Source organism: Eurytemora carolleeae, unplaced genomic scaffold (assembly GCF_000591075.1).
Source record: "Eurytemora carolleeae unplaced genomic scaffold, Eaff_2.0 scaffold383, whole genome shotgun sequence".
In the NCBI taxonomy this organism is placed as follows: domain Eukaryota; kingdom Metazoa; phylum Arthropoda; class Copepoda; order Calanoida; family Temoridae; genus Eurytemora; species Eurytemora carolleeae.
In genome coordinates this window covers 13151-39267 of record NW_019396487.1, presented here as the reverse complement: position 1 = coordinate 39267, position 26117 = coordinate 13151, and the positions used below count along the sequence as shown (strand labels likewise).

The 26117-nt window shown below is 35.9% G+C and overlaps 1 protein-coding gene across 1 annotated transcript; it reads right to left on the bottom strand.

The window, feature by feature from the left end:
- Positions 1–7671: 7671 nt before the first annotated feature.
- Positions 7672–16452, bottom strand: LOC111704194 (irregular chiasm C-roughest protein). Its single transcript, XM_023476348.1, has 3 exons — positions 15376–16452; positions 11012–11432; positions 7672–8864 (listed from the first exon to the last, which is right to left on the bottom strand). Exons 1-3 carry the CDS (start codon positions 16342–16344, stop codon positions 8290–8292), a joined length of 1965 nt encoding a protein of 654 aa, XP_023332116.1. The 5' UTR covers positions 16345–16452; the 3' UTR covers positions 7672–8289.
- Between the last annotated feature and the right edge of the window lie 9665 nt (positions 16453–26117).

The window sequence follows — 26117 nt, the reverse complement described above, 5'->3', positions numbered from 1 at the left end:
GGGGGGGGGGAGTAGGAGTGGTACGGATTGAACCTGATGATTGGAGCTTTTATTTAGTATGGAGCAATTGACTGGAGATGGAGACATATATTTATAGTTGGAGTAGGGAGGGAACCCCTGGCCGCCATGAGCCTCCCAGATTTGCAGCACCGTGCCTCCGCTGGGCAATGCAAATGTTATACTAAACTTCAAAAACTATTTACGCGAAAAGGGAGATATTGCGAAAACAAATTCTGAAACGAATTCGATTTGATTTGTTAAAATCTTTGATTTTAGAAATAACGTTTTTGTTGATATTTTTGTAAGGTTTCAATAATACTTTATCTAAACATAAATAATTTGTCAAAAAAAAGTTACCACTTAAATAAAAGATATTAACAAATTTATTCAAATTCACTTTGTAATTTGTTTCTTAATATCTTCCTTTTGTAAAGGAAGAAAATGGGATACGATGAGGTGTCTAGGATAAGAGGTATGGGGGAAGGGGTCTGGAAAAGGTACAGGATGTTAAGAGAAGGAAGATAAGTGGGATGTTGAGAGAAGGAAGATAAGTGGGATGTTGAGAGAAGGAAGATAAGTGGGATGTTGAGGGAAGGAAGATAAGTGGGATTTCCCCCCCTCACATCTACAATACTTTAGCTTCTCCTAAAGTTTACTTTCCTTGTTATGTGATAAAGTTTTAATTTGTCAAAATATGAATAATTAACATATTTTATTGTTTAGAGGGTCTTTAGCCGTAATTTAAAGTAAAGATGGCAATGCCGATTTACAACGGTACCCTCAAAACTCAAAAGCTTTGTCTGATCAAGTTTGAATTTTAATTTTATTTGTGGTTTCTCTGCCAAAATGACTGGCGCATTTCTTGCGTATAAGAAACCATGGAGAACTTATCAGAATGAACAACTTTTCAAGTAAAAAAAATCGATAATTTTCACATATTTAGGTCCGATGTAAATTGGGCATTACCATCTTTGAATGGAGGGTACATCGAAATTATGCTTACCGTCCCTTTAGCTAAATTAACGCCATGAGACTATTATACCAGACAAGAATCATCAAAGTATACAGTAGATATTCTATTTCCCCACAAAGGATGAGACTTCAGAGACGACTGTACGCAGTTTATTCATTCTTATTCTTCATTCTTAACTCCCCAATAGCTTTACATGTCTCATCTTCGGCAAATCATTAAATAAACCATTTACACATTAATCTCACTAGAATGGTTTCTAATCGTAATTCCGTTGCGCGGAATTACCAGGAATTGCGCACAAGTGTTCTCATATTGCAGAATTTTGCGGAATTTAAATCTATAGTTTCCATCAACGTAAGTGCATTTTACTTGCAAGCAATCGCGAGCCCTTCAATTTCGCGCAAATCCACGCAATTGCGCATTACGGAATTCCGATTGGAAACCCTGATTCATTCAAACTGGAAAAAGGACTATAAATTCAATAGAAGCTAGGAGATGATTCATCTAGGGAACTGTTCCTTTTCTGCTGTCTTTTGTTTTTATGCATCAGAGATTAGAGAGTAACATTAGAGATCAATTGAAACCTATGATATGTGATATTTACCACAATAGGTTCTATTGTGTACAAGTACTGTACACAATCAATCAGCAGACATCTGTATTCAGAGATATTTAAGGATCCTTTGGAAACAAAAAAAAAAACTCTTCTTTAATGGACTAAATTCATAAATTTTATTTTTCATGTTAAAAATTGGAGTATTTCTTTAAAAGTTGTAAATCTCAACCCCTAAATGGGTATTATAACGTAACAAGTGTCCGTTAGATGGCAGTCAAAAAACCTTTCATGGAACTGTAGCATGGCGTGCCGGAGCCCGGGACACTTTATGCCTGCTTAGCCTATCCAGGTAGAGCATATAAGCAGTCTGCAGTTAGTCTGTAATATATTGAACAGCCTGCCCTTGCTGCCTAGAAGTTGGACCGGTACTTTCAAGTTGAGCCGGACTTTTTAGAGTTAGAGACTTTTTTCGAGGCAGATGCCCAAAAGTGTCTCATACTTAGTGGGTAACCAGTGTATACAGTATGCGGCATCTGTTAAATTCTTTTCTTTATAAAATGTCAATAACGATTAGTAGTTTCTATTCCATTTATTCTGCAAAAAACGTCATTGGAAATTTCAACAATGGTGTATTTTTTTTAAAAGATTTAAAGGTATATTAAAAACTTTCGTATTACAGTTAAACTAAATTAAACCGCAATTTTTCTTTGATTGAAACATATTACAAGTCTGGTTCTTGCAATTATTTTGCAAACGGCAAAAATGTTAAAATATCAGTATTAGTCGGTTTGGATTGCCAAAAAGTCCAAACTCTTGGGAGAAAGTAAGAAAAACTAAATAGTTTTCACTGCTAGAATTTTGTCGAACTTATGCAAATTGTGTCAAAAATATCTTGAATTTAAAAATACCCGGCAATTGTTAAATGTAGCAAGAAATCTTGAAATCAAATTTAACGCGATGCAGGAAATACGAAAACTTTAATCTCACCTTTGATAATTTTATAATTGTTTCAAGCATAATACTTAAAAAAAAACAATGTTCCTGGACGAATACTAAGTAAAAAATGACGACATTACACATCGTCACTAAACGCCAAAGGCTATTGAACCACCCTGTATGAACTACAGTATAGGGTAATTAATGAAATACTTAAAATTCCAGAGCAATTCGATTCTGAACATGAAAGCATATTTTTTAATGATTTATTTTTCTTGTTTTTTTGCAAAAAAGTGGATTTTAAAAGCAAATGACCCTTTGCAGGGTGTGGACAGGCACCATAGTTTAGTACAATGGATAATTTGTATTATGTATACAGGATAACATGTACACTGTAACGTGTACAGGATACCATGTACACTATACCGTGTACAGGATACCATATACACTGTACCGTGTACAGGATACCATGTACACTATACTGTGTACAGGATACCATGTACACTAGGATGGCAGACTGATCTAAACAAATATATCCACAGGGGGCGGGAATACATTTGTCTAACTATGTTGGGGCTAATTATCTATCTATCGAAATATCTATCTATCTATCTAATATCTATCTATCCTAGTATATCCAATATTACTAGTAATCCTTATATTCCCTTTAATCCTAGTATTCCTTATATTCCTTGTATTCCTAGTATTTATTGTATTCCCTGTATTCCTAGTATTCCTTTATTCCTAGTATACATTGTATTCCTTGTATTCCATGTTTTCCTTGTTTTCCTAGTTTTCCTTGTGTTCCTTGTATTCTTAGTATTCCTAGTATTCCTGGTATTCCTAGCATTCCTAGTATTCCTAGTATTCCTGGTATTCCTAGTATTCCTAGTATTCCTGGTATTCCTAGCATTCCTAGTATTCCTAGTATTCCTGGTATTCCTAGTATTCCTAGTATTCCTAGTATTCCTAATTTCCTAGTTTTCCTAATTTCCTTGTATTCCTTGTATTACCTGCATAGTCCTAGTATTCCTAGTATTCCTAATAATATTCCTAGTATTCCTAGTATTCCTAGTTTTCCTAGTATTCCCAATATGCCTTGTATTTCTTGTATTCCTAGTTTTCCTAGTATTCCTAGTATTCCAAGTATTCCAAATATTCCTAGTATTCCCAGTATTCCTAGTATTCCTAGTATTCCTTGTATTCCTGTATTCCTAGTATTCTTTGTATTCCTAGTATTTCTAGTATTTCTAGTATTCCTCCTATTATTAGGAAAGTAAAGTATTTCTATGATAATCTTAAATCTAAAAACCTCTCTGTCAATCTATTTGTTATCTCCTGCTATCTACTTTTCCATCTATCCATTTATCTATCTATCTATCAATCTATTTGTTGAAATAAACAAACACTCTTGGAGGCATGATCCTATCTCCAGAAAAACAAACATTTCTCTTCACACTAAAACCATAAACGATGGCTTCCAGGCTTTGAGAAACCCCATTCCATTTATATTTATTCCTTTATTATATTCAAATCCCCCCCTCCCCCTCCCCAATCTTTAGCCTAATTCTACGAATAGTAAACCGTAATGGGTTTTGTTGATATATTACAGGAGGCACCTCCTCCCCCTCTGTTGCATGCTGCCCCTCCCCCCACCCCTTTTTAATGTATATGCCTGTACCATAAAAATGTATTTGAAGCATGAAAAGAAGGAATTTAAATTATACAAGGAGAAACACAGCAATAAATGGATAAACTTGAAGTTATTACACCTCAGGGGAGGAATGGGGGGGAGGTTATTTTGTGGGGTTTAGGGGAAGAGTTTAAAGGTAAAGATGGAAGGAGAGAAAGATTGAAGAATTGGGTTTTACAAATTTGATTACAAAATTGTAAAAATAATCATAGCAGCTGCTGGTGTATTTATCTCTCTATATTTTTCTTAAAATCTCCCTTTTTACTATTCTTGTTTTGCATCATTGACCAAATCACTGCAAAGGATATAATAATATCTGTCATATGTTAATATTTTTCAAAAATAAAAGTAACTATTTTTGAAAAAATTTTTAACATACTTTTTAAACTTTTAAACATACTTACACCCTAACCATTAAAGTTAATCCTCTATTTTTTTAATGATCAGGCCTTGAAAAGGTGGACTAGGAACATGTATCACACTCCCCTATATCAACTCTAAGGGCAAATTTATAGGGGGGGCGGGGGGAAACCCCCCAATATATATTAGTAAAAACAGCCCAATCGGGATAGGGTTAACAATGAAATACTTTAGCAATAATATTTTTAGCAACGATATATTTTAGCCATTATATATTTTAGCAATGATATATTTTAGCAATGTTTTACTTTAGCAATGATATATTGTATGATGGATAAACCTACAATTGTTTGAAATAGTCTCTTAACGGTTAAATCCTTGAAGAGAAAACTGTTTCACAGTTTAATCAGGCTCTTCCTCAACCCATAGTGTAGAGTGTAGAGTGTAGAGTGTAGAGTGTAGAGTGTAGAGTGGAGAGTGTAGAGTGTAGAGTGTAGAGTGTAGAGTGTAGAGTGTAGAGTGTAGAGTGTAGAGTGTAGAGTGTAGAGTGTAGAGTGTAGAGTGTAGAGTGTAGAGTGTAGAGTGTAGAGTGTAGAGTGTAGAGTGTAGAGTGTAGAGTGTAGAGTGTAGAGTGTAGAGTGTAGAGTGTAGAGTGTAGAGTGTAGAGTGTAGAGTGTAGAGTGTAGAGTGTAGAGTGTAGAGTGTAGAGTGTAGAGTGTAGAGTGTAGAGTGTAGAGTGTAGAGTGTAGAGTGTAGAGTGTAGAGTGTAGAGTGTAGAGTGTAGAGTGTAGAGTGTAGAGTGTAGAGTGTAGAGTGTAGAGTGTAGAGTGTAGAGTGTAGAGTGTAGAGTGTAGAGTGTAGAGTGTAGAGTGTAGAGTGTAGAGTGTAGAGTGTAGAGTGTAGAGTGTAGAGTGTAGAGTGTAGAGTGTAGAGTGTAGAGTGTAGAGTGTAGAGTGTAGAGTGTAGAGTGTAGAGTGTAGAGTGTAGAGTGTAGAGTGTAGAGTGTAGAGTGTAGAGTGTAGAGTGTAGAGTGTAGAGTGTAGAGTGTAGAGTGTAGAGTGTAGAGTGTAGAGTGTAGAGTGTAGAGTGTAGAGTGTAGAGTGTAGAGTGTAGAGTGTAGAGTGTAGAGTGTAGAGTGTAGAGTGTAGAGTGTAGAGTGTAGAGTGTAGAGTGTAGAGTGTAGAGTGTAGAGTGTAGAGTGTAGAGTGTAGAGTGTAGAGTGTAGAGTGTAGAGTGTAGAGTGTAGAGTGTAGAGTGTAGAGTGTAGAGTGTAGAGTGTAGAGTGTAGAGTGTAGAGTGTAGAGTGTAGAGTGTAGAGTGTAGAGTGTAGAGTGTAGAGTGTAGAGTGNAGTTCCTACAGAGCTCTCGTTAAGATCAACTTCAGTGCTATGCAAGCTCCATTACCCCCTGTAGCGCCTGTTTGTTCTGGGAATGATAGTAGAAACCATTTAAACCATTTGTCTCATCTCACACGTACACTCAGACATGCGACATTTTCTAGGATACTTAGGAGACATTTTCTAGGATACTTAGGAGACATTTCTAGGATACTTAGGAGACATATTCTAGGATACTTAGTAGACATTTTCTAGGATACTTAGGAGACATTTTCTAGGATACTTAGGAGACATTTCTAGGATACTTAGGAGACATTTTATAAGAGACTTAGGGGACATTTTCTAGGAATTTGGGAAACTTTATGGACATTCGTTAAAGAGACGGGATATTTTTAAGAGGACTTTTTCCAGGGGGCTTATGGGACATTTTCTTGTAGGTTGATGAGGGAACATTTTTTAGTATTCCGTAAATTTTAATTTGCATGACTTTAATAGAAGGGTTTTTGATTTTAAGTTCCTTTACTATTTATTTCAGTTTAAGGGGTTTTAAAATAATATAAAAATTAACGACAGATTGACCGTTCTGCAAAAATTTTATCCTCGTTCTTTTGTATTTATTGTTCGCTTTTTCTAAAATTGATGCTAGCTGGTCGAGCAAATTGAAAATGTCCGTTCATATTCAAGACTTTTCCGTTCAATTTCAAAAACTTCAGTACGGAACTTTGCCTAGCTCTGGTCTAAAAGTGTGACATAAAACGAATACGTGTAGACATGAAGCATGCCCATATAGGCATGAAACTTATTGACTAGACAAGACAAAAAGACAAGTAGATGTTTGTAGATAAACCAGACAAAAATACGAATAAATTAAGATAAGTTGAAAGACATGAATACTAACTTCAAATGGAAACCAATGTTTAATGTTCAAAGAACTCTGCAAAAAGTATTTCGGCGCTGTTGCTGATTCAGAGACGTGCAAAAAGATGTACGTGCCGGTTGGCGTTATATCTGCAAACAAGCATGCGAGTCATTTGCAACAAAAATAAAACATAGAAGGACTAGTCATACAAAATATAAAACTGTGCAGAGCTCAGCCGGCCAAAAAGTAATAGCAAAATAAAATGCAAAAAACAGACCTCCAAAAAAGAAACTATTAAAAATGAACAAATAATAAAAACCGGAGTCCTTTTTCTTTTTGTTCTTTCATTTAATAAGAAATGCCGCAACTTTTAAATTTAAGATATATCTGAAAAAATGTCTGGACTTTTTTCAATTCAAAAGAATGCAGAACCTCTCTTTTTATAACTTTATTTCTATTTTAGCGAGAAACGGCCATGAATCTTAACTTACAGTTGTGTGTTTTGTTATAAAAAGATAAAAAAAGAACGTTTAACAATTATCAAAATATATTTATTAAAAATAAACTCATATCACAGAGAGGAATCATAAATTTAAACATATTTCTATCCAGAAAGGTATCTTGCAACACAAAATTAATACAATGCAAAATATTCAAATATTTTCACGTTTTAACATGCTCTGTCTAAAAATTCGTTGAGGTCTGAGGAGAGAAGAAAGTTAGGATGAATTTGAATATCCAGGTATAGTAAAGAGCTAGGAAGGTTTAGAATATCCAGGTATAGTAAAGAGCTAGGCAGGATCTAAATATCCATGTTTTGTAAAGAAGCTAGAGGATGTTTTAGTAGTTGTCAATCTAAACTGTCAATTCTTTTCTTTTAAAAAACTCTCATTAATTACTAACGTTCACAAGGCCAGAGTTGGCACAGTGACCTAAAAGTGTATTATTTTTAACATAGGTTGTGATATTTCTTTGTTGTTTAAGTGAATAGTCTCTCCCTTTCCTGTTTATAGTGTATATAGAGTATATAGAGTAGAGACTGCTTTCCAGTAATATCAACGCACGATATCACAACATCGTTAAACCGTAGCAACAATAGAAGTTGACACAGTCACTTCTTAACATAGAGAGTGCAGGGGGGAGAGAAAGGTTATGAAGTTTAATGATGAGGGGAGAGAGGGGGAGGGTATTAAAAAGAATGAGAAGCATGAAATGAACGAAATAATCATAGTTGTGTAAAATTAAATTTTCATATTTACAAATTCACGTAATATTTTGTAAGAGTCTTTTCTCTCTTGGGTTATTCACTTGACTTGAACCATGAGTAAGTAAAGTAAGGTTTTGTCTTTCTCTGGGTCCTGTTTCAGAACCTTCTCCGGGTTCTGTTTCAGAACCTTCTCCGGATCCAGATACAGCTTCTTCTCCGGTTCCTGGTACAGAACCTTCTTTAGATTCTGTGTCAGAACCCTCTCCGAGTCTTTGTTTATCCTCCGGGTCCTAGATCAGAAACTTCTCCTGGTATTGGTTTTAAACCTTCTCCAGGTCCAGGTAAAATATCTTCCTAGGTATCTAAACCTATACATGAGTTCCTACAGAGCTCTCGTTAAGATCAACTTCAGTGCTATGCAAGCTGTGAGCCACAGCATTGAACCTCCCACTGTTATAGACAGGATCCCATCCGGAGTGGGCGTGTCCCGGTAGATGGGCGTGGTGCACGGGGGAGTGGGTGTGGAGAACATCACTGACAGGACTAACACTCTGAAGGTAGGGACTGGAGTAGTTGGGAACAAATTTATTATTATCTAGAAGATTATTCTCACTCGAGTAACTCCTGTAGTTAGAATAGTTGTTGGAGTAAACCTTCCCAGCAGCATAGTTTCCAGATCCTCCATATACCAAGTTGGAGTTCAGAATATCAGGTTGGGACTTGAGATATATCTCCGGGATACTATCCGACCCGTCCAGATCCTCTTGGTTCGAGGTCGTGTTTGTCGAGGTGCTCAACCGATCCTGCTGAATTCGAGGCCAGTCGGAGAGGTCTGGTTTAGAACTGACCGCCCGCCGACACGCCAGTAAAACGACGATAACAACGACCGTGAGAAGAAGACCGCCGATAGCCCCGGCTACAACCACCAGAAGCGGAAAAGCCTCTGAAAAAAATGAATAAATTAGATTCAATAAATAGTTTGCTTATCACATATTCGGATTCTGATGAGGGTCCGTCTTAAAGGGACTCATGACGTAATTTCGAGTGGCTCTTCGGTTCAAAATGTCGTGCAGTGTAAATTAATTTGTTTAAAGAATCGGGCATGTAAAGTTTTAAATGGGTTCGTTTGAAAAACCGTTAACAGTCCCTTTAAGTAAAAATTCTTGCGAAAAATACATTCTTGTGAGAGATGATAAGACTAAAACACTAAAGTGATATTTCCTAAAACGTGAACATTCTTCAAATACTTAACTTTCAACATTCTCAATATTTGACACTTGACACACATCTTAACTTAAGTATATATGAAGATGTTTCCAAAAACGATTTTCAATCTTTAAACATTTTATCTGTATATTTGCCCGTTTAAACATAAACAGTTTTAATAAACAAAAAACATTGATATATTATTCATACTTGATCAGCCAAAGCATTGTGAATCGGGCATTGCCATCTTTGCATGGAGGGTCACTTGAAATTACGTTCACATTTCCTTTAAGTTCTGCTATATCATCAAATATAGAAGCTGATAATAAACCCCTTAAACCTTAAGAATGACGAGAGTAAATAATGAAATATTTAGCAAAAATGTGGGAAAAATAAACCAAAAAGTCCAGCTAAACTAGACCTTGGAATTTGAACCCATTATTTCACACGAATGAAATGGAAGTGCGGTGGGAAGAGAAAGAAGGGAAGGAGGGGGGTGAGGTTAAAGTATGGGGGGCTAAGGTAAAGGGTGGGGTGCGCCAATAATTACCCCCCGCTCCCTATTTCCTGGAATAGTGCCACAACCTACTTTATAATCGCTACATATCACCACTTAGAAACCTCATAATCTCTACATATAACCACTTAGAAACTTTATAATAGCTACATTTAACCACTTAGAAACGTTATAATCGCTACTTAGAAACTTTATAATCAACTATCCAAAAAAATATAAATCGCTAAAGTTGTAAATATTCAAAAGCTTCAAAATATTGGTAAAGTGAGTTTATAAATTTTTAAAAACTTTTAAGTAAAACTTAAAACTTCATAATTTTGCCCCAAATATTTAAGCCTTAAACCTACTAATACTAAATGTAGAAAATACTAAAAGTCTAAAACCCACGCCCTTTAAACTTTAAACAAGGTTTGGAGTAAACTGTTAAAGCATCCTCCATACCCTCTAAACTTACTAACTTCAAACAAACGTTCATACTCCTCCCCCTAAACACCTAAGTACCCTAACAATATATATATATATATATATATATATATAGACCATATAAAATATAATAACATTTACTTGCAAATATTTTTTCGCAAAGGTTGTCCCAAAAAAAATTCCGGTATAAAGGAATTGAGTCTTTGGCACTAACTCCGATTTTCTAATAACTTTATATCTGCAACCCAATGTCATAGACCTTAGATATTTCAAAGTATGAATTCAGCTATATCAAATAGTCTAAGTTTGAAATATCAACGGTTTCCACCATCACATTGCCAAGATATAGGGATTAGAAAATTTTAATTTGTGGCAAAAACTCAACTACTTTACAAAATTTGTTTTAAAAGTAAGCCAAGATTTCATGTGCTGATTAAGTTTCAGTGATCAATAATTTAACAGTTTCCTTTTATTTTGCACACCCTGTATATTAAGGGTAATGTTTGTCCGTTTGTCTGTGTGTGCGTGTCAAAAATTCTGTTATTACAAGTGTCAGCTAGATTTGAATAGAGAGACTGGAACGATAATAAATGATAGTTTAAAATTTCGGTCAAATATCTTATATTTAACCATTTTTCAAATATTCTCAAATTCAAATGATCTATCATTTGTTTAATAAAGGAAATCTAATAGAGAAACTCAAAGCAAAAAATATACATTTAGAAGATTTCATTATAACAAAAAATAATGCCAACACTTTTCAAGATTTGAATGATTTGAAAATATAGCAATTTTTTTTTCAAAATGTCAAGCTTTTAAAGTTAGAAAAATAGAGGATATTTTACAGACAAAATACACCACCCCTCATTGGATTTATTCACTATGTATATCCCCTCCCCCGCTTCCTCCTAGGGGGGGGGGGGTATGCACCCTTTGTATATTACCTAGTTGGTTCAGCAGAATAATGGCTGAGGATGACCCGAGCTGGTTTCTAACAGAACAAACGTATTCTCCAAGATGTTTTGCCTCGGCAACCTCCACAACCAGGGTACTCCGGACCACCGAACCCAACCTCGTCTCCAGGATAGAGTAGAGGCTGCTACCCGGTCTCAGTTCTCGTCCTCGGAAGCTCCAGGAGAATCCCTCGGCCTCTGGAACACTCTCAGCCTCACAGATAACATGTAGAGGCTGACCAAGGGTGGCGTGCTGGACCTCACGGCCGGAGAGGATGATTGGAGGTCCCCTGACCTGGACCTGGGCGGAGGCCGTAACTGCTGGGAACCCCTCGACCTCCGCGTGGCAGGTATACCGGCCGGAGGTCAGGTTAGAGAGAACGAGGCTCAAATATTCTCCTCGCCCAACCTCCTGGAAAATAAATAATTAAAAATCAATTTATAGACAATTTTTTTAACATACACCCTGTATAGAAAACTACTTTACCATATCAAACTATTTGGGCTCCACCCTGTAACACCTTGTATGTATCTTACAAAAGTGCTTTAGATAAGATGAAGCATTTGTATAAAAACTAACATTTAAATACGTTGACCATTGCTAAATTTATTACTATGCTTAAATGAACCTAAACAATAAACTTTTAAATAATTGAAATAAATCTTAAATCGGTTTCCAAATAAAGATAATATAATCTGAAATGGAGTTTAAACAAGATCAAGTTTATGCAACCCCCCCCCTCCAGGGGTAGCTAAAGACTCCACAATAAATGATTATGTATAGAATGTGAGGAATATATATTGAGCCCCCTGTTGAGCAGATTTCTATAAGATTTAATCTAGTTTCTTTAGAACTTTCTGACATGGCTTTGTGATTCAAATTTTGAAGTTTAATATTCAACCTTAGGGGTTGCTGTGCACTGAATTTCAGGCCATAGGGGTTGGTGCGCACTATTTTTTTATGGGATTTAAGACAATAAATGCATAAACATTTCTGTGAAAAATGATTTACTGATCTAAATTTAACTTGATAAAGTATATAAAACAAAATTAAGTTTATTTTTAGTTGTCCAAATTCATGTTAAGGTCTGAAAAATATTATTTCTGCATAATTTTCATGGGTTTCAAATTAAGAGATAAATAATAATACACGAGACTGAAAACATAGAAAACTGTTTGATCGTGCTACAGCTGCTCTTGAACAGTTGAAACCTGACAAAGGTGGAGCTAGGATTGAACCAGGCTTGAAATAAATGGTTTTGATCCTCAAGATACCAAAAGGAGTTGACGTCGCTGCCTTTTTAACTATCTTTCACGACCCCAAGCCTATGATGCTCGACTTTGCATCTGGTTTGAGATCTTAATCAACACGGCGAACCAGACTCAAAAGTATTCAAAAGAATAGTAATTAGAAATACCAAATTTTAAAAAAACTAACATTTGAAAATTGCTGAAAAAGGAAAAAAGATAATCGTAAATGAATACCAGAGTAATAATAAAAATATTTAAGAAGGTGTAATTTACATCAGATTGCATGACAGTTCTCGTATAATGTATAGTAGCTAACCTAAACTAGCCGACCTAGCTGCAGACAATATTTAGATTTATCATCAATAGATGATTTGGTAAGTACAAGGAGGAGGGGTAAATACAGGGAGGGGGGGGAGTTTCAAATATATATTTATATAATATAACATCCTAATCCTCTCAATATTCTAACTTATTTAAAATTTAAGATATCATCGAAAGTTGCAAGAAAATTAGGCTTTTGGTTTAAAAAAAAAGATGGGACGTATTTTCAAACAATCCATATAAAACAAACATCATTGATCGCATTTGGTAGTAAAATATAAACAATTTAATCGTCTGATCGTTGTCTAACGATCGAAGACTTTATGCGGATGTATATATAAAATATATCCTATAAATGTTTGATTTTATCTATTCTTCTATTTATTTATTCGACTTATTATCTACTATTCATCTATCTATTCAACTATCTATTCTTCTATTTATTTATTCGACTTATTATCTATTTATCTATTTATCTTTTCGGCTATGTGTCATCAGTCTATTTATCTGTGTAACTTTTTATCCATCTATCTATAGTATTTTAAATGAAAGCAAGTTAAAGTGACTCCCCTTTTCAAAACCATTCCATTACCCTTTAAACTATTTTTCTATATGAAAATTGGCAGTTAGAACCAATTGCTTTAAACCATAAATATACATCTAATTATTAACCTAGAACTTTAAGCTCTATGATAATCTGAAACTATTTTACTCGTATCTAGCTATTAGCCATGTATTACTATTGTATGTATTGTATATCTATATATAGATCGTATTCAGCTATTAGCTTGTATTACTATTATATGTATTGTATATCGTTCAACCTATATATATCGTATTCGAATAATGAAGTCTGGGCGTTGGCTTAATGACATCTTTGTAACCCGTGAAAGAAATTAATCTAAGTCTAATTAATTAAATGTTTGTAATGATACAACGATCCGCTCGGAACAAATGAAGAATGATTAAAAAGAAGAAGAACAAGAGGAACAAGAAGAACAAGAAGAACAGGAGGAACAAGAAGAAAAAGAAGCACAAGAAGAAAACGAAGAAAAACAAGAAGAAGAAGATAAAGAAGAAGATCTCCAAGTATCTAGGTATACCTGGATACCTAGCTGGCCCCCTAGGTTTAAGGTAGACCTGGATAAACAAGGGAGGATCCTCTTCTAATCCTTCTTATCGCCAGGGATGCTCATATACCAACATATATATTGCATAAACAACTAGGAGATAGATAGATAGAATGATAGAGGAAGAAGGTTTTGAAGAAGGAACGATAGATGATACGAGAGAGAGAGAGAGAGATAGAGAGTGAGTGGAGATAAAACCTAGATCAGTTTACATATCAACTTATCTAACACTGGTCTAGACATGTAATCCATAATCAGGATCAGGGGCAATTAGGAGCACACCAAAATATGAACTTAGGGGCGATTAAAAACGTACCAATAATCTGAATCTAGGGGTAATTAGAAGCATACAAATATTTGAATCCAGGGGCGATTAGAAGCATATCAATAATCTGAATCCAGGGGCGATTAGAAGCATTCAATAATCTGAATCCAGGTGCGTTGAAAAGCATTCCAATATCTGAATCCAGGAGCAAATAGAAATAATCTGAATCCAGGTGCGTTCAAAAGGATACCAATATCTGAATCCGGGGGCGATTAGAACCATGCTAATAATCTGAATCCAGGGGCTATTTTAGGGAAATATGGCTTAGGGAGGGGGAGGGGGGGGATTGCATCTTAACGTTGAATATATTTGTTGTTCACACTTTGACCATTAAACTAGAACTAAAAACTATTCATTCACTCGTTATCAATATAATCTCCCAATAGATCTATTCAAATAAAAACCATTCTACTTCTTTATATGCTTCCAACCCAGTTAACTAGTCAACTTAAAAATTTAGTTTCAACTATAGTTTCAAAAATAACTAATTTACGAGGCTTTTTTGAATAGAAAAATAGGCTAAACTAAACTAGGTTCTCTTGTTAGTGCAGCCTAATAAAATTATGTTAAGATCCCTATCTTACTCTCAACTCAACCCTATTTGAAGCAAAACTTGTAAATTATGTAGTTTGGTCTCCTCCTAGTTCTCCTAGTTCTAGCTCAGGGTGGAGAAGAGAACCGGTATATGCAGATCCAACCCGGAGTAATTAGCTCCAGGTTTAAGAACTGTATCATCATAATTACAGTTCTACAGACTTTAAACCTTATCATTTCAGGACTAATGGAGCCAAAAGCATTGTTACTTCAGACAGCCGTTGAGCTACAGGGCTTTATAAAAAAAATGAAAAATTCCTAGTGACACCCTGTAGAGAAATTAAAACTAAATCAACCGTCGAAAAGATAATCTTGGCCCAGTGAGTTGTGACATTTCATTTACAAATCTGTTTGATTAGAACTCTGAACCCAGACTTGAGAAGTTGGGAAATGAGATTTTGAAAACTGTTAAATTTCAATCAAATTATTTAATATTTGGAGGAATAATTAAAATCAGATTAGAAGTTTTTCTTCAACTGAGGATTCGTAAAACACCCCCCAAAAAATGAAGGCACTGTAAGGACATTTAATTCATGCTGTTAACCAGGCATTGAATAATTATTGAGCTTACTATTGAGTTTACTGCTTGCTTTCTTGACTAAAATGTGGAGTAATTAAGGTTTGATAACTCGTGAGATATATCTTCAGTATAGGATGAAGAGATGACAAGATATCTAGATCTTAGATCTTTCAACCAGTTTTTGCCAACCTTACAGATTTAATTAAGATGAAACCCAAGCTTTAGACAACTTACATTTAACATCTAGAACGAGCTGAGCAGATCCTTGTCCTAGAGAGTTCCGAGCAATACAGGAAACAGTCTTCCCGTGGAGTTCTCGATCCGTCTCTATAATAAGCTCACTAGCTCCCCTGGCCTCACTGATCTCCTGTCCTCCGACCTCCCATCTGTACTCTAACTGGACTGGAACAGCCTCCACGTCACAGAGGACGCGAACTTTATCTCCCTCGTAGATTTGAGCAGGTTCAAGTTTAAGTTGAACCTGAGGCTGGAACTGGACCTCGAGGCTGGTTTTAACAACCCTGGTCTCAGATTCTACCGTGTTTCCAGCCTCGCACTCCAGGACGAGGCCCTGCATAGTCTTGTTGACTACGAAGGTGAGGGTGGAAACGGTTGCCATCCTTCTGCTGCCCTGCATCTCCTCGACCTTGGTCTCAACCCCCTCCTCAACGTGTTGACCGTTCTGTATCCAGCGGATAGTACTAGCTGGTCTTCCGCCCTTGGAGATACATTGAACCATGGAAGTTTTTCCTTCGCGCAGAACCAGTTTACTTCCAGCAGTGATCACTGGAGCTTCGGGAGCAGCTAGAACAGAAATTTCGGCATATTTGGAGCGGATTGGAGCCACGGTTTCAGTTGCTCCAACTTGACACTGATATCTACCAATATCTTCCAGAGTTGCGTTTACAATTATCAAATCCCAGGTTTGGTTGTTTCCGGTCATTCTGTACCTGTCAAACCCAGCCAGCTCACGGTCAGTTCCTAAACCAAAATCATCCTTAGTCCACTGCAGAACTCCGGATTTGTTTTCAACCGAGCACTCTAATTTGATGGTTTCACCTTCCATAACTTCCTGTAGCTCCTTGGGCTCATGGAGAAATTTCTGTGTGTCTTTTAATGTTTGTCCATAAATAGTTTGAACAAATATACTCAATCCTAATATTGCCACCATTATATTCAACATTTTGACAGATTTATTCAATTAACTAAGTTTGTGATATTTCAAGAGTCAAATTGTGCACATATTCACTTCTCAAAGGTTGGTTGAAGACTGAAGGTAGCTCAAAATATTGGGTTACTCAGGTGTCTCCGGCCCGGTTCGATAAGCCGGACCGGGTCCAGCTTGTTCCAAGGGAAACTGTAGTCGGTTCGGGACAATTTTTGCGCGGGTTTTACGTGCGGGGTCAAGTATTGACCTGTAAGGTGTAATCATCCCGCTATGAGCAGAGCAGCGCCCCGGAGCATTCTCAATTCTAATCTTCTTGTTATACCCCTTCCTTCTTTCTCCCCATCCTACCCAGACCCTCAACTCTTTAGTTTCTCTCTTTTAATCTTCTCTCTTTTCTGTAAAACTTTATATCTCCTTCTTCTTTCTTTCTTTCCTTCCCCCATAGGGTTAATTTTCTCATGTCCTGCTTTGCTTCTCTCACTCTCTTCTTCTCTAATTCTCGTAAATCATCCTTTCTGCTTCCCTCCTTCTCTTCTTCTCTCCATCAATCAATCTCCCCATCTATTCATCTCCCCTTTCGCACCATCTTTCCTTCTCTCCTTCTCTTCTACTCTCCTCTTCTCATTCTCTACTAATATATTTCTCTCCTTCTCTCCTTCTCTCCTTCACTCCTTCTCTTCTTCTCTCTATCAATCAATCTCCCCATCTATTCATCTCCCCTTTCGCACCATCTTTCCTTCTCTCCTTCTCTTCTACTCTTCTCTTCTCATTCTCTACTTATATATTTCTCTCCTTCTTTCCTTCTCTCCTTCACTCCTTCTCTTCTTCTCTCTATCAATCAATCTCCCCATCTATTCATCTCCCCTTTCGCACCATCTCTCCTTCTCTCCTTCTCTTCTACTCTCCTCCTCTCATTCTCTACTTATCTATTTCTCTCCTTATCTCCTCTCATTCTCTACTTATCTATTTCTCTCCTTCTCCCCTTCTCTTCTTCTCTACTTCTCTCCTTCTCTCCTTCTCTTCTACTCTCCTCCTCTCATTCTCTACTTATCTATTTCTCTCCTTCTCGCCTTCTCTCCTTCTCTCATTCTCTCCTTCTCTCCTTCTCCCCTTCTCTTCTTCTCTCCTTCTCTCCTTCTCTCCTTCTCTCCTTCTCTCCTTCTTCCCATCTATCCTTCCCTTCTTTTCTTTCTTTTCTTATAATCTTCTCTCTCTCTCTCCTTCTCAACATTACCCTAACCGCCTTTTCTCTTTCTTCTCTTCTCTGTGTTTTCTCCATCTTGATTCTATCCTTCACTCCTATACTGTGCATCTTTTATTTCATTCTTGTTCTAAATCTTTCCTCGATTCACCCTTCTTTACTTTCCGCTCTTTTAAGGTAATTAAGTCTTTGTCACAAAATAAAATTTATATTCCCAATATTTTTGCATCTGATGGAGTAAACCTTTGATATTTGAAACTTAGATTATTCTATCAAACAGAATTCATAAGGTTTACAACATTGGGTTGTAAGGAAAAATAGATTAGAAAACCAGAGTTTTCAATATATATCTAATTTACAAATCTATCCACCTATCTTCTCTATCTAGAAACTATGTAAGTTGAAATATATTGAATATTCCGAAATATTTAAATATATTTGCGGACCTGAGGGTTGGGTTGAGAAGTATAATATGCTGATAAATCAGCTTGATTTATCAGAATACACCCGGAGTTTAAAGGTGCAAAGGGGCATGTACCGTTTATGATAGGGTGTCTTTAAAACTATGAAAACAGGGGAAAACTAATTTCATTTGATTAATTTTTTTATTTTGCGATGTTTTAAAGAAATTTATAAGGATTCCAGCTGTAGTTTGCCGATATTTTTCTGAAACACGCTATAGTGTATATTGTGTAGAGTTTTTCTGTTACACCCTGTGTATATTGTAGAGAGGATACCGCCTCCTCTGTGCCCATATCTCCAATATTGAAGATAAAACTGAAATGTATTCAGCTCACGTAACTACACGGAGTAATAATATCTTCATACACTCAACCCGTGACGGAGTAGGATTCAAGACGGAGTGGGATCGTAAGGATTTCGGACGGAGAAGATCAGAAACGGAGAAAGATTCCGGACAGAGGAGGATTAAGGGCGGACGAGGATTACGGGGCGGAGGAGAATTGAGGACGGAGAAAGATTGAGTATAGAGAAGGAGTTCAGGTTGAATAGGATTCAGGGAAGGAGAAGGATTAAGGACCGAGATTCAGGATGGAGTAGGATTCAGGCCGGAAAGGATTCAGGACGGAGAGCAGGATGCAATTTTGAGAAAGATTCAGGACGGAGACGGATTTAAGACGGAAAGAGATTTAGGACAAAGTAGGGTTCAGGACGGAGAAAGATTTAATAAGGGGAAGGATTTAGGACGAAGAGAGATATAGGACGGAGAAGTATTTAGGATGGAGAGAAATATTCTATACAGAGAAGGATTCATAAAAAGAAGAATTTAAGATTGAGAAGGATAAATAGCACGGAGTAGGATTTAGGATGGAGAAGGATAAATTGCACGGAGTAAGATTTAGGATGGAGAAGGATTGATTCAATACAGAGATGGGTTCAGGACGAAGAAGGGTTATGATGGAGAAGGATTTAGGGATGATTAGGTTTTAGGATGGAGAAGAATTCAGGAAGAAAAGACGGATTCAATTGAGAGAAGGATTCAGGACGGAGACGGTTTGAACTTGAAGACGTATAGAGAGATTTAGGCTGGAACATTATTTAGAACGGAGAAAGATTCAGGATTGTTAAGGATTTGTAGGACGGAGTAGGATTAAGGACGCGGAGGAGGATTCAAGACGGAGAAAGATTTAGGATGGAGAAGAATTTAGGACAGAGAAGTTTTTGGATAGAGAGAGATGCAAAATAGAGAAGGATTGAATTTGTAGAAAGGTTCAGGAAGGAGAGAAATTTATATGGAGAAGGGGGCGGAGAAAATTTAGGATTGAGAAGGATTCAATACGGAGATGGGTTCAGGACGGAGAATAGTATAGGATAGATTAGTTATTTTGACGAAGAATCAGGATGGAGAAGGATTTAGAACGGAGTAAGATTCAGATTGAAGAAGGATTCAGGAGGGAGAAAGACTTAAAGTCGACTGAGTATGAATGATGATTGAGAATGTATCTGAATGGACATTTATAAGATGTAGTAGGATTTAGGACGGAGAGACAGTTAGGACGAAGATAAAAGAAGGGAGAGAGATTCAGGACGGAGCTGAGAAGGATTCAATATGGAGAAAGATTCCGGATGGAGAAGAATTCAATATAAAGAAAAAATTAGAATGGAGAAAGATTCAGGATGGAGAAAGATTTAGAACGGAGAAGGATTCAGGACAGAGAAGTATTCAAGACGGAAATGGATTTAGGATGGAGAACGGAGAAGGATTCAGTCGGAAAAGGATCAGTCAGGACGGAGAAAAGGATTCCGGTTAACACATTTGTATGCGATTCCATTAGCGCCTGATCCAATCAGGGTTCAGATATACATGTGTTTTTTGTTTAATCTGAACCAATAGAAATTGCATGGCAGTATCATCTATCTTTCTATCTAGCTCATTATCCTCATATCGAGGCTAAACAGTAAATGGAAATATTTACTTCTACTGAAACTACAGTTGGTTGAAGAAGTGTGTCGTATTTAAGAAATAATTTATTACAGGGGGGAAGGGGGGGATACATGACTTATAAAAAGTGGGATTTATAGTTTAAAAAAAGGTAGTTTACAAGGTTGAGCATGAATGGGTGTGAACTAAAACTAGTTTCTAACAATTGATCTCTAAATTCCTGTGGTTTAATTTTAAACGGTTTAAAATTAGTGCAGTAACACCACTTTCCACGGGAATATAAAAGCATTTTAACAGGATACAGGGAGTTTCAAAAAACATAGGAAACATATGACAAAAATGATTTAGGGCGAAAAAATTAAACAAAAGATTGATTTTTTACATTCGATTCAGGACTTTTTAATACATCCATCAATTTAGCAGAAAAACTTGAGTTTTTTGTTTATTAAAAACATATATTTTTGTTTGATTAAAATCAGTTAAACTACATAAAATTAATTATGAATGTATCCTGCGTTTTTTATTCCATTATTCACTCCCATCTTCCGTACTTCTATTATAAGAAAATAAGCAAGTTAATAACTAACTCAAATCAGCATAGATTGTCTAATTAAAGTATTGTTTAAAGGGACTGTGGACCATTGTTAATTGCTGGCATAGAGAGACACAGGAATTTTCGTCGATGGTTTCTTTAAGTTTTAAGTGTTGCTGTTTTATTTTTATTTTATTTTTTTTTTCGTTTGGTTTGTCTGTAGGGTTAGTTTGTGTAAAGATGAATAAAAAAATCACATTTAATCCTATATAATATATTATAATCATAATATGGCGAAGAGGAACACTTGAAATTACGTCGGAGTTCCTGTAAGATTGTTTTTTTTTTCGTTGTAACATTAAATCGTTTCAGCTATAAATGAAAAAAATATTGATTTCAAATATTTACCTGGATATAGAGTTATGAGTGCAAGCCTTGTTGACTAATTTACAACTTTCACATATATACCTTATTGGGGTCGTAAAGATTACTAGGGGTCATGTCTTTAGCACAGAAATGCTCTAATTTTCCATGCCTCATATTCTCTATTACAAGAAAATTCGGAAATTATATAATAGAGATTACGCATAATTGCCGGGAAATAATTGAAAACCAAACATAAGAAGCGTCGCTCTACGCAATCCATCAAACCGTAGCTCCACGCCCTCGAAATGAAAGTATTACGCATTTTGCGTCAGGTTTATATTTAATTTCTATGTTTGGAGGAACGTGATGAAAGGGTGAATACAGAAAATTGGCGTCACATTTCAGTAGAAACACCATTCTAACGAATACGTGACATACGGTTTGACGCAATTCTCCTAATTCCCGCATTTTCGCAGATAAAAAGCGGAAAATTTTGGGGTAAACTCGTGAACTTATTTTGAAACATTGAATCTGAAATACGGAAAATAATTGGCTCAAAATTAGGCAATACAGAGTGAAAAGACAAAACATTATTGTGTTAAAACTCAATAATAAATATGACTGACGAATGTAATATGTAAAAATGCAACTTTTAAAAGATTTTTTATGATGATATAGAAAAATTAGTGAATAAAAAAGGGAGCTATTTAAAAAAATGCCAAGGAAATATAGTCAGATATAATCACATGAAACTATAAGTAAACTTAACTCCATTAATGCCAAAAGGGTTCACAATATTTAACATGTTATTGGTTTGTTTTTTTCCTTTTTAACTTTAGAAAATTAGACTGACTTGCTTTTAAAGTCCTCCAATATGTCTGCTAAAAATGCCAGATTTGATCGAAGACAAATTTCCTATAAATGCATTGATGAATTGATATAGGACATTTTTGGGTAATAATGAGAAATAAAACTGAAAAGTAAGCACCCCATCTTTTTTAATATGTGTGTCTCTATTCTCTACTCTCTATTTAGCCTTTATTTGGTTCTAAATATGTCTTTTGGTTCTATTATTTCTAAATGATTGGTTGGGACCAGGACCTAGTTAAGCTCTAACCTTTAATCCCTTGTATAAAGCCCTAATAGCTCCTCTATATGTGTTCACTGCCTTCAGGGTCGTAAAAAGGGTAGGGAGGGCCGGGGTGGGGGGGGGCTCAACGCAGGTCCAAAAGGGGCGCTGACTACTAAGCCTCCCTCTAACTGAAAAAAACGAATTTAAGCCCCTCCCCCCTTGATCAGTTCCTGTATACGTCCCTGACTGCCTTCATTATCTCGAGAATCAAGATTACTTTACAGTTTACAGTGTCCTTGGTCAGACTAATCGACTAAAATTGAGGAATTGAGAAAATGATAAAATTGGGTTCGGGTAGAAACGAAACATCGAAAATGATCGAAAATGATCGATTATAACAGAAGACACTTACCCCTAGTTTTCACAATTAGAATCGTGCTCTAGCAATTTCTAGTTGTAATTTACCTAGCTCTGCAGATGATACAAGAAAATATATAAATATTTACATCTTCATACAATTCAGTATTTATTTCTGGTTTAGGAATATTCATAGGAGGAGGACGCAGAGGAGTAACAAGGAGGAAGATACCGTCTATCTGCAGCATAAATCCGCAAGTTAATTTATAGAGAAACAACAATTGAATGTAATCAAATTTCAGCGGGGAAAAGGATATTTTATTCATCCTTGATCAGAAATAGGTTTACAGGGTAGTGTTGCAAATCGAACATGGCAATCTATTTACGTATACGTAGGATCACTTGAAATAACGTCTAAGGATTGAATTCAATATATTTCACATTAATATTTCCCCCCCACCCCCCGGGAGCTTCAATTCACATGAATTTTCAACCTACAGCTCAATACTTATTGATGTATTAAATGTGACAGATTAATTATTAGAAATTATTCTATCCTTACAGTGAGACAAGTACATCATCTAATATCATTCTATTTCATTTCCTATCAACCATGGTCTTAATTTGAATCATGGATTTCCAATTTTATAGGATATGGAAAGAAAAATGTTTTAAATGCATTATATCCGGTTTTGATATTAACAATTAAGATCGCACATAGTTTCAGCCTGCTTATAAAAAGACTCATTAATTTTCAAGACAGGCTAGACTTTAAAGTGTCGCAACGCCTTGGGCTTTGATTTTACCGCTCTAACTCACTTATGCTTTTCTTTAGTCCTTTACATGTACATTTTAGCTCTATAACGCAATTTTTGTCAGCTTTGGTTTATAAGAAGTAATTGACAAAATTCTCATAGATTTTTGCTTGAGAGCTTGCAACCTTTAAATCACAGTGATATCGTTGTTCTTTTAGGTTGAATTTCAACTATTTTCTTTGATACATTTAATCCACATGTCATTTTACAAAAGAAAAATCGTTATGGAAAATTGTTAATAGGATATCAAGATCACTTCAAATTTCGTTTTTCGAAAATACAGTTTTGGGATTTTGGCACACTGGGGAAAATGCTATTGGGCGATAAAACTGTGGAATAGGAAGACGACTGTTAGTAGGATAGTGATGGTTCAGAATATTCCAATGAACATAGAACACAGCAATTGCACAGACCTTACTTACATAAAATAAATATGCTCTTCCCATTCCACAGTTTTAAGGACGTTACTGTATAGTATTAAAACTGTTTCATTAGATTTTATCATAATTATAAAATATCTTAATTAACCGAATTCCAACATTTTTAATTCGCAAATTTTTCCTGTTTCTCATCAGTGGGGGGTGGGGGATTCCTGCTGTTTTCCCCTGGTTCTCCTGTAAGGGGGGGGGGGAATGCCACCAGCTGAAAATATTACAATCATCACTGATGGCTGGATAATCACGCCTGAGCCTAGAATAATTCAATGATAAAATCGTGATGTGTATCATCATTCATAAACATATACAGACAGATAAACAGATAGGAGGGATCCAGCTGACAGATAGACAGAAGGACAGATAGACAGATAGAAAGATAGACAGATAGGAGGGGATCCAGCGGACAGATATACAGAAGGACATATAGACAGATGGATAGATAGACAGACAAACAGATAGACAGATGGACAGATAGACAGATAGACAGATAGATAGACATATAGACAGATAGACAGATAGACAGATGGACAGATAGACAGATAGACAGATAGACAGATAGACAGATAGACAGATAGACAGATAGACAGATAGACAGATATACAGATAGACAGATAGACAGATAGACAAATAGACAGATAGACAGATAGACAGATAGACAGATAGACAGATAGACAGATAGACAGATAGGAGTTTGCATTTGTTAGAAGTGTTTATTATAATTAAACATTGTCTGGTTAATACATGATGATTAAGCTTTGTTAGAAACCAGTATTAGTTAATGCAAAAGAGCTTCATTTAGATCTTTGTTGTGGACAACATAATTTTAAAAGGCCGACTCGTAACGACACATTATTTTTGGCTTGGACTTTTTTCAACTTAACTAGAAAAGTTTTATATTAGTTTTAAACATTTAAAGTGGGTTAATGCTTTAAAATGGCTCCACAACAGTTTAAGAAATTTTACATACATATTTAAAAAGATGATAAGTATTTTCCCAAGGGTGACTTCCCAAGAAACAATTTCCCAAGTTTCAATTTCCCAATTGTGCAGTTTCCCAAGTGGCAATTTCCCAAAGATTAGGTTAGGCCCATTGAGGCTAGAACAGACTAGAGGGCCGAGTGCTGCGGCTAGGACAGACTTGGAAAGTTGTCACTTGGGGAAATTGCACAGTTGGTAAAAAATACCCTTGGAAAGTTGCCGCTTTTGAAAAAGCCATTGGTACAGTACATTTAAAAAATTGTATATTTAATAGTTTGCTTTTATTTCATTAAACAAAAGTTTTGAATTAAATATTGCCCAAAGGAAATAAATGTACGAAACTTTAAATGTGTTTTGATTTTAGCAATATTTTACGTAATAACTATTAGCCGTAGATATAATCATAAGGTATAGGAATAGGATGGATGGATGAATAGATGAAAACATTAAATATTCCATTATGTATTCTGTCGGAATAAAGATAAGGTCTGGCTGGTGACACCTCCGTCTTGTAAATATAACTTATTCGCTACATGTGATTATCTTGTGATTAGATTATTAGGAACTTTACAATATATATTTGTAACCTTCATGTTACAATTGTACATAAATACTTGAACTTTATCGAGACCAAGGAACTTTACAATATATATTTCTTGGTCGAGGCAATACTAGGTGGCAAGTTATGGCCAAGGAAGATACCGTAAGGGGGGAAGGCAAGCTGCACCCGTATAGCCTCCATCCCGCAATTTACTCACATGCTGATGTTGATTTTTTCTAAAAATTAGATAGATAGATAGATAGATAGATAGATAGATTGACAGATTTAGATAGTTTTAAACCGATTGCACGCAAAACTGTGTTATTTCAGGTAAAACTTGAATTTCTCTCTTTCTTCAAAAACATTTTTAGAGAAGATCAACATGAGGCATGTACAAAATATTACATTTAGGAAAAAATCGCAAAAAATCACAGCTTTTGACAAAAATGTACAAACTATTGCCCCAGTGAGCAAGAATGTTTACTTATATTACCATATAAAAATATGTTAAGTTTATAATAGACGCCATGACGTCTTTAAAACGTAGATTAACTCTGCATTTTTCTATAATAAGCATTCAAAAGTACAGACATTTTGCCGGAGAATATAGGGGTGAGGCTAGGAAGCGCTGCGGGTGAGCGCGTTGCCGCAACTCTGCGTTTGTGAGTAAATTGCGGGATGGAGGCTATACGGGTGCGGCTTGCCTTCCCCCCTTACGGTATCTTCCTTGGCCATAACTTGCCACCTAGTATTGCCTCGACCAAGAAATATATATTGTAAAGTTCCTTGGTCTCGATAAAGTTCAAGTATTTATGTACAATTGTAACATGAAGGTTACAAATATATATTGTAAAGTTCCTTGGTCTCGATAAAGNCCCCCCCCCCCCACCCCCTCCCGAGAAGATCTCCTTTAAGTTCCTTGTTCTCATTTTAAAATGAATTTTGATAATTTTTGTAATATATTTAAATGCTAAAGCTTAGATACCCAACCATAAAAGTCAACCCACTGAACTTTGAATTTTTAAACTAAATTAAGAACATTTTACCCGGTTCTACCAAGTTCCCCAAACAAAATTTGAGGCAAATCG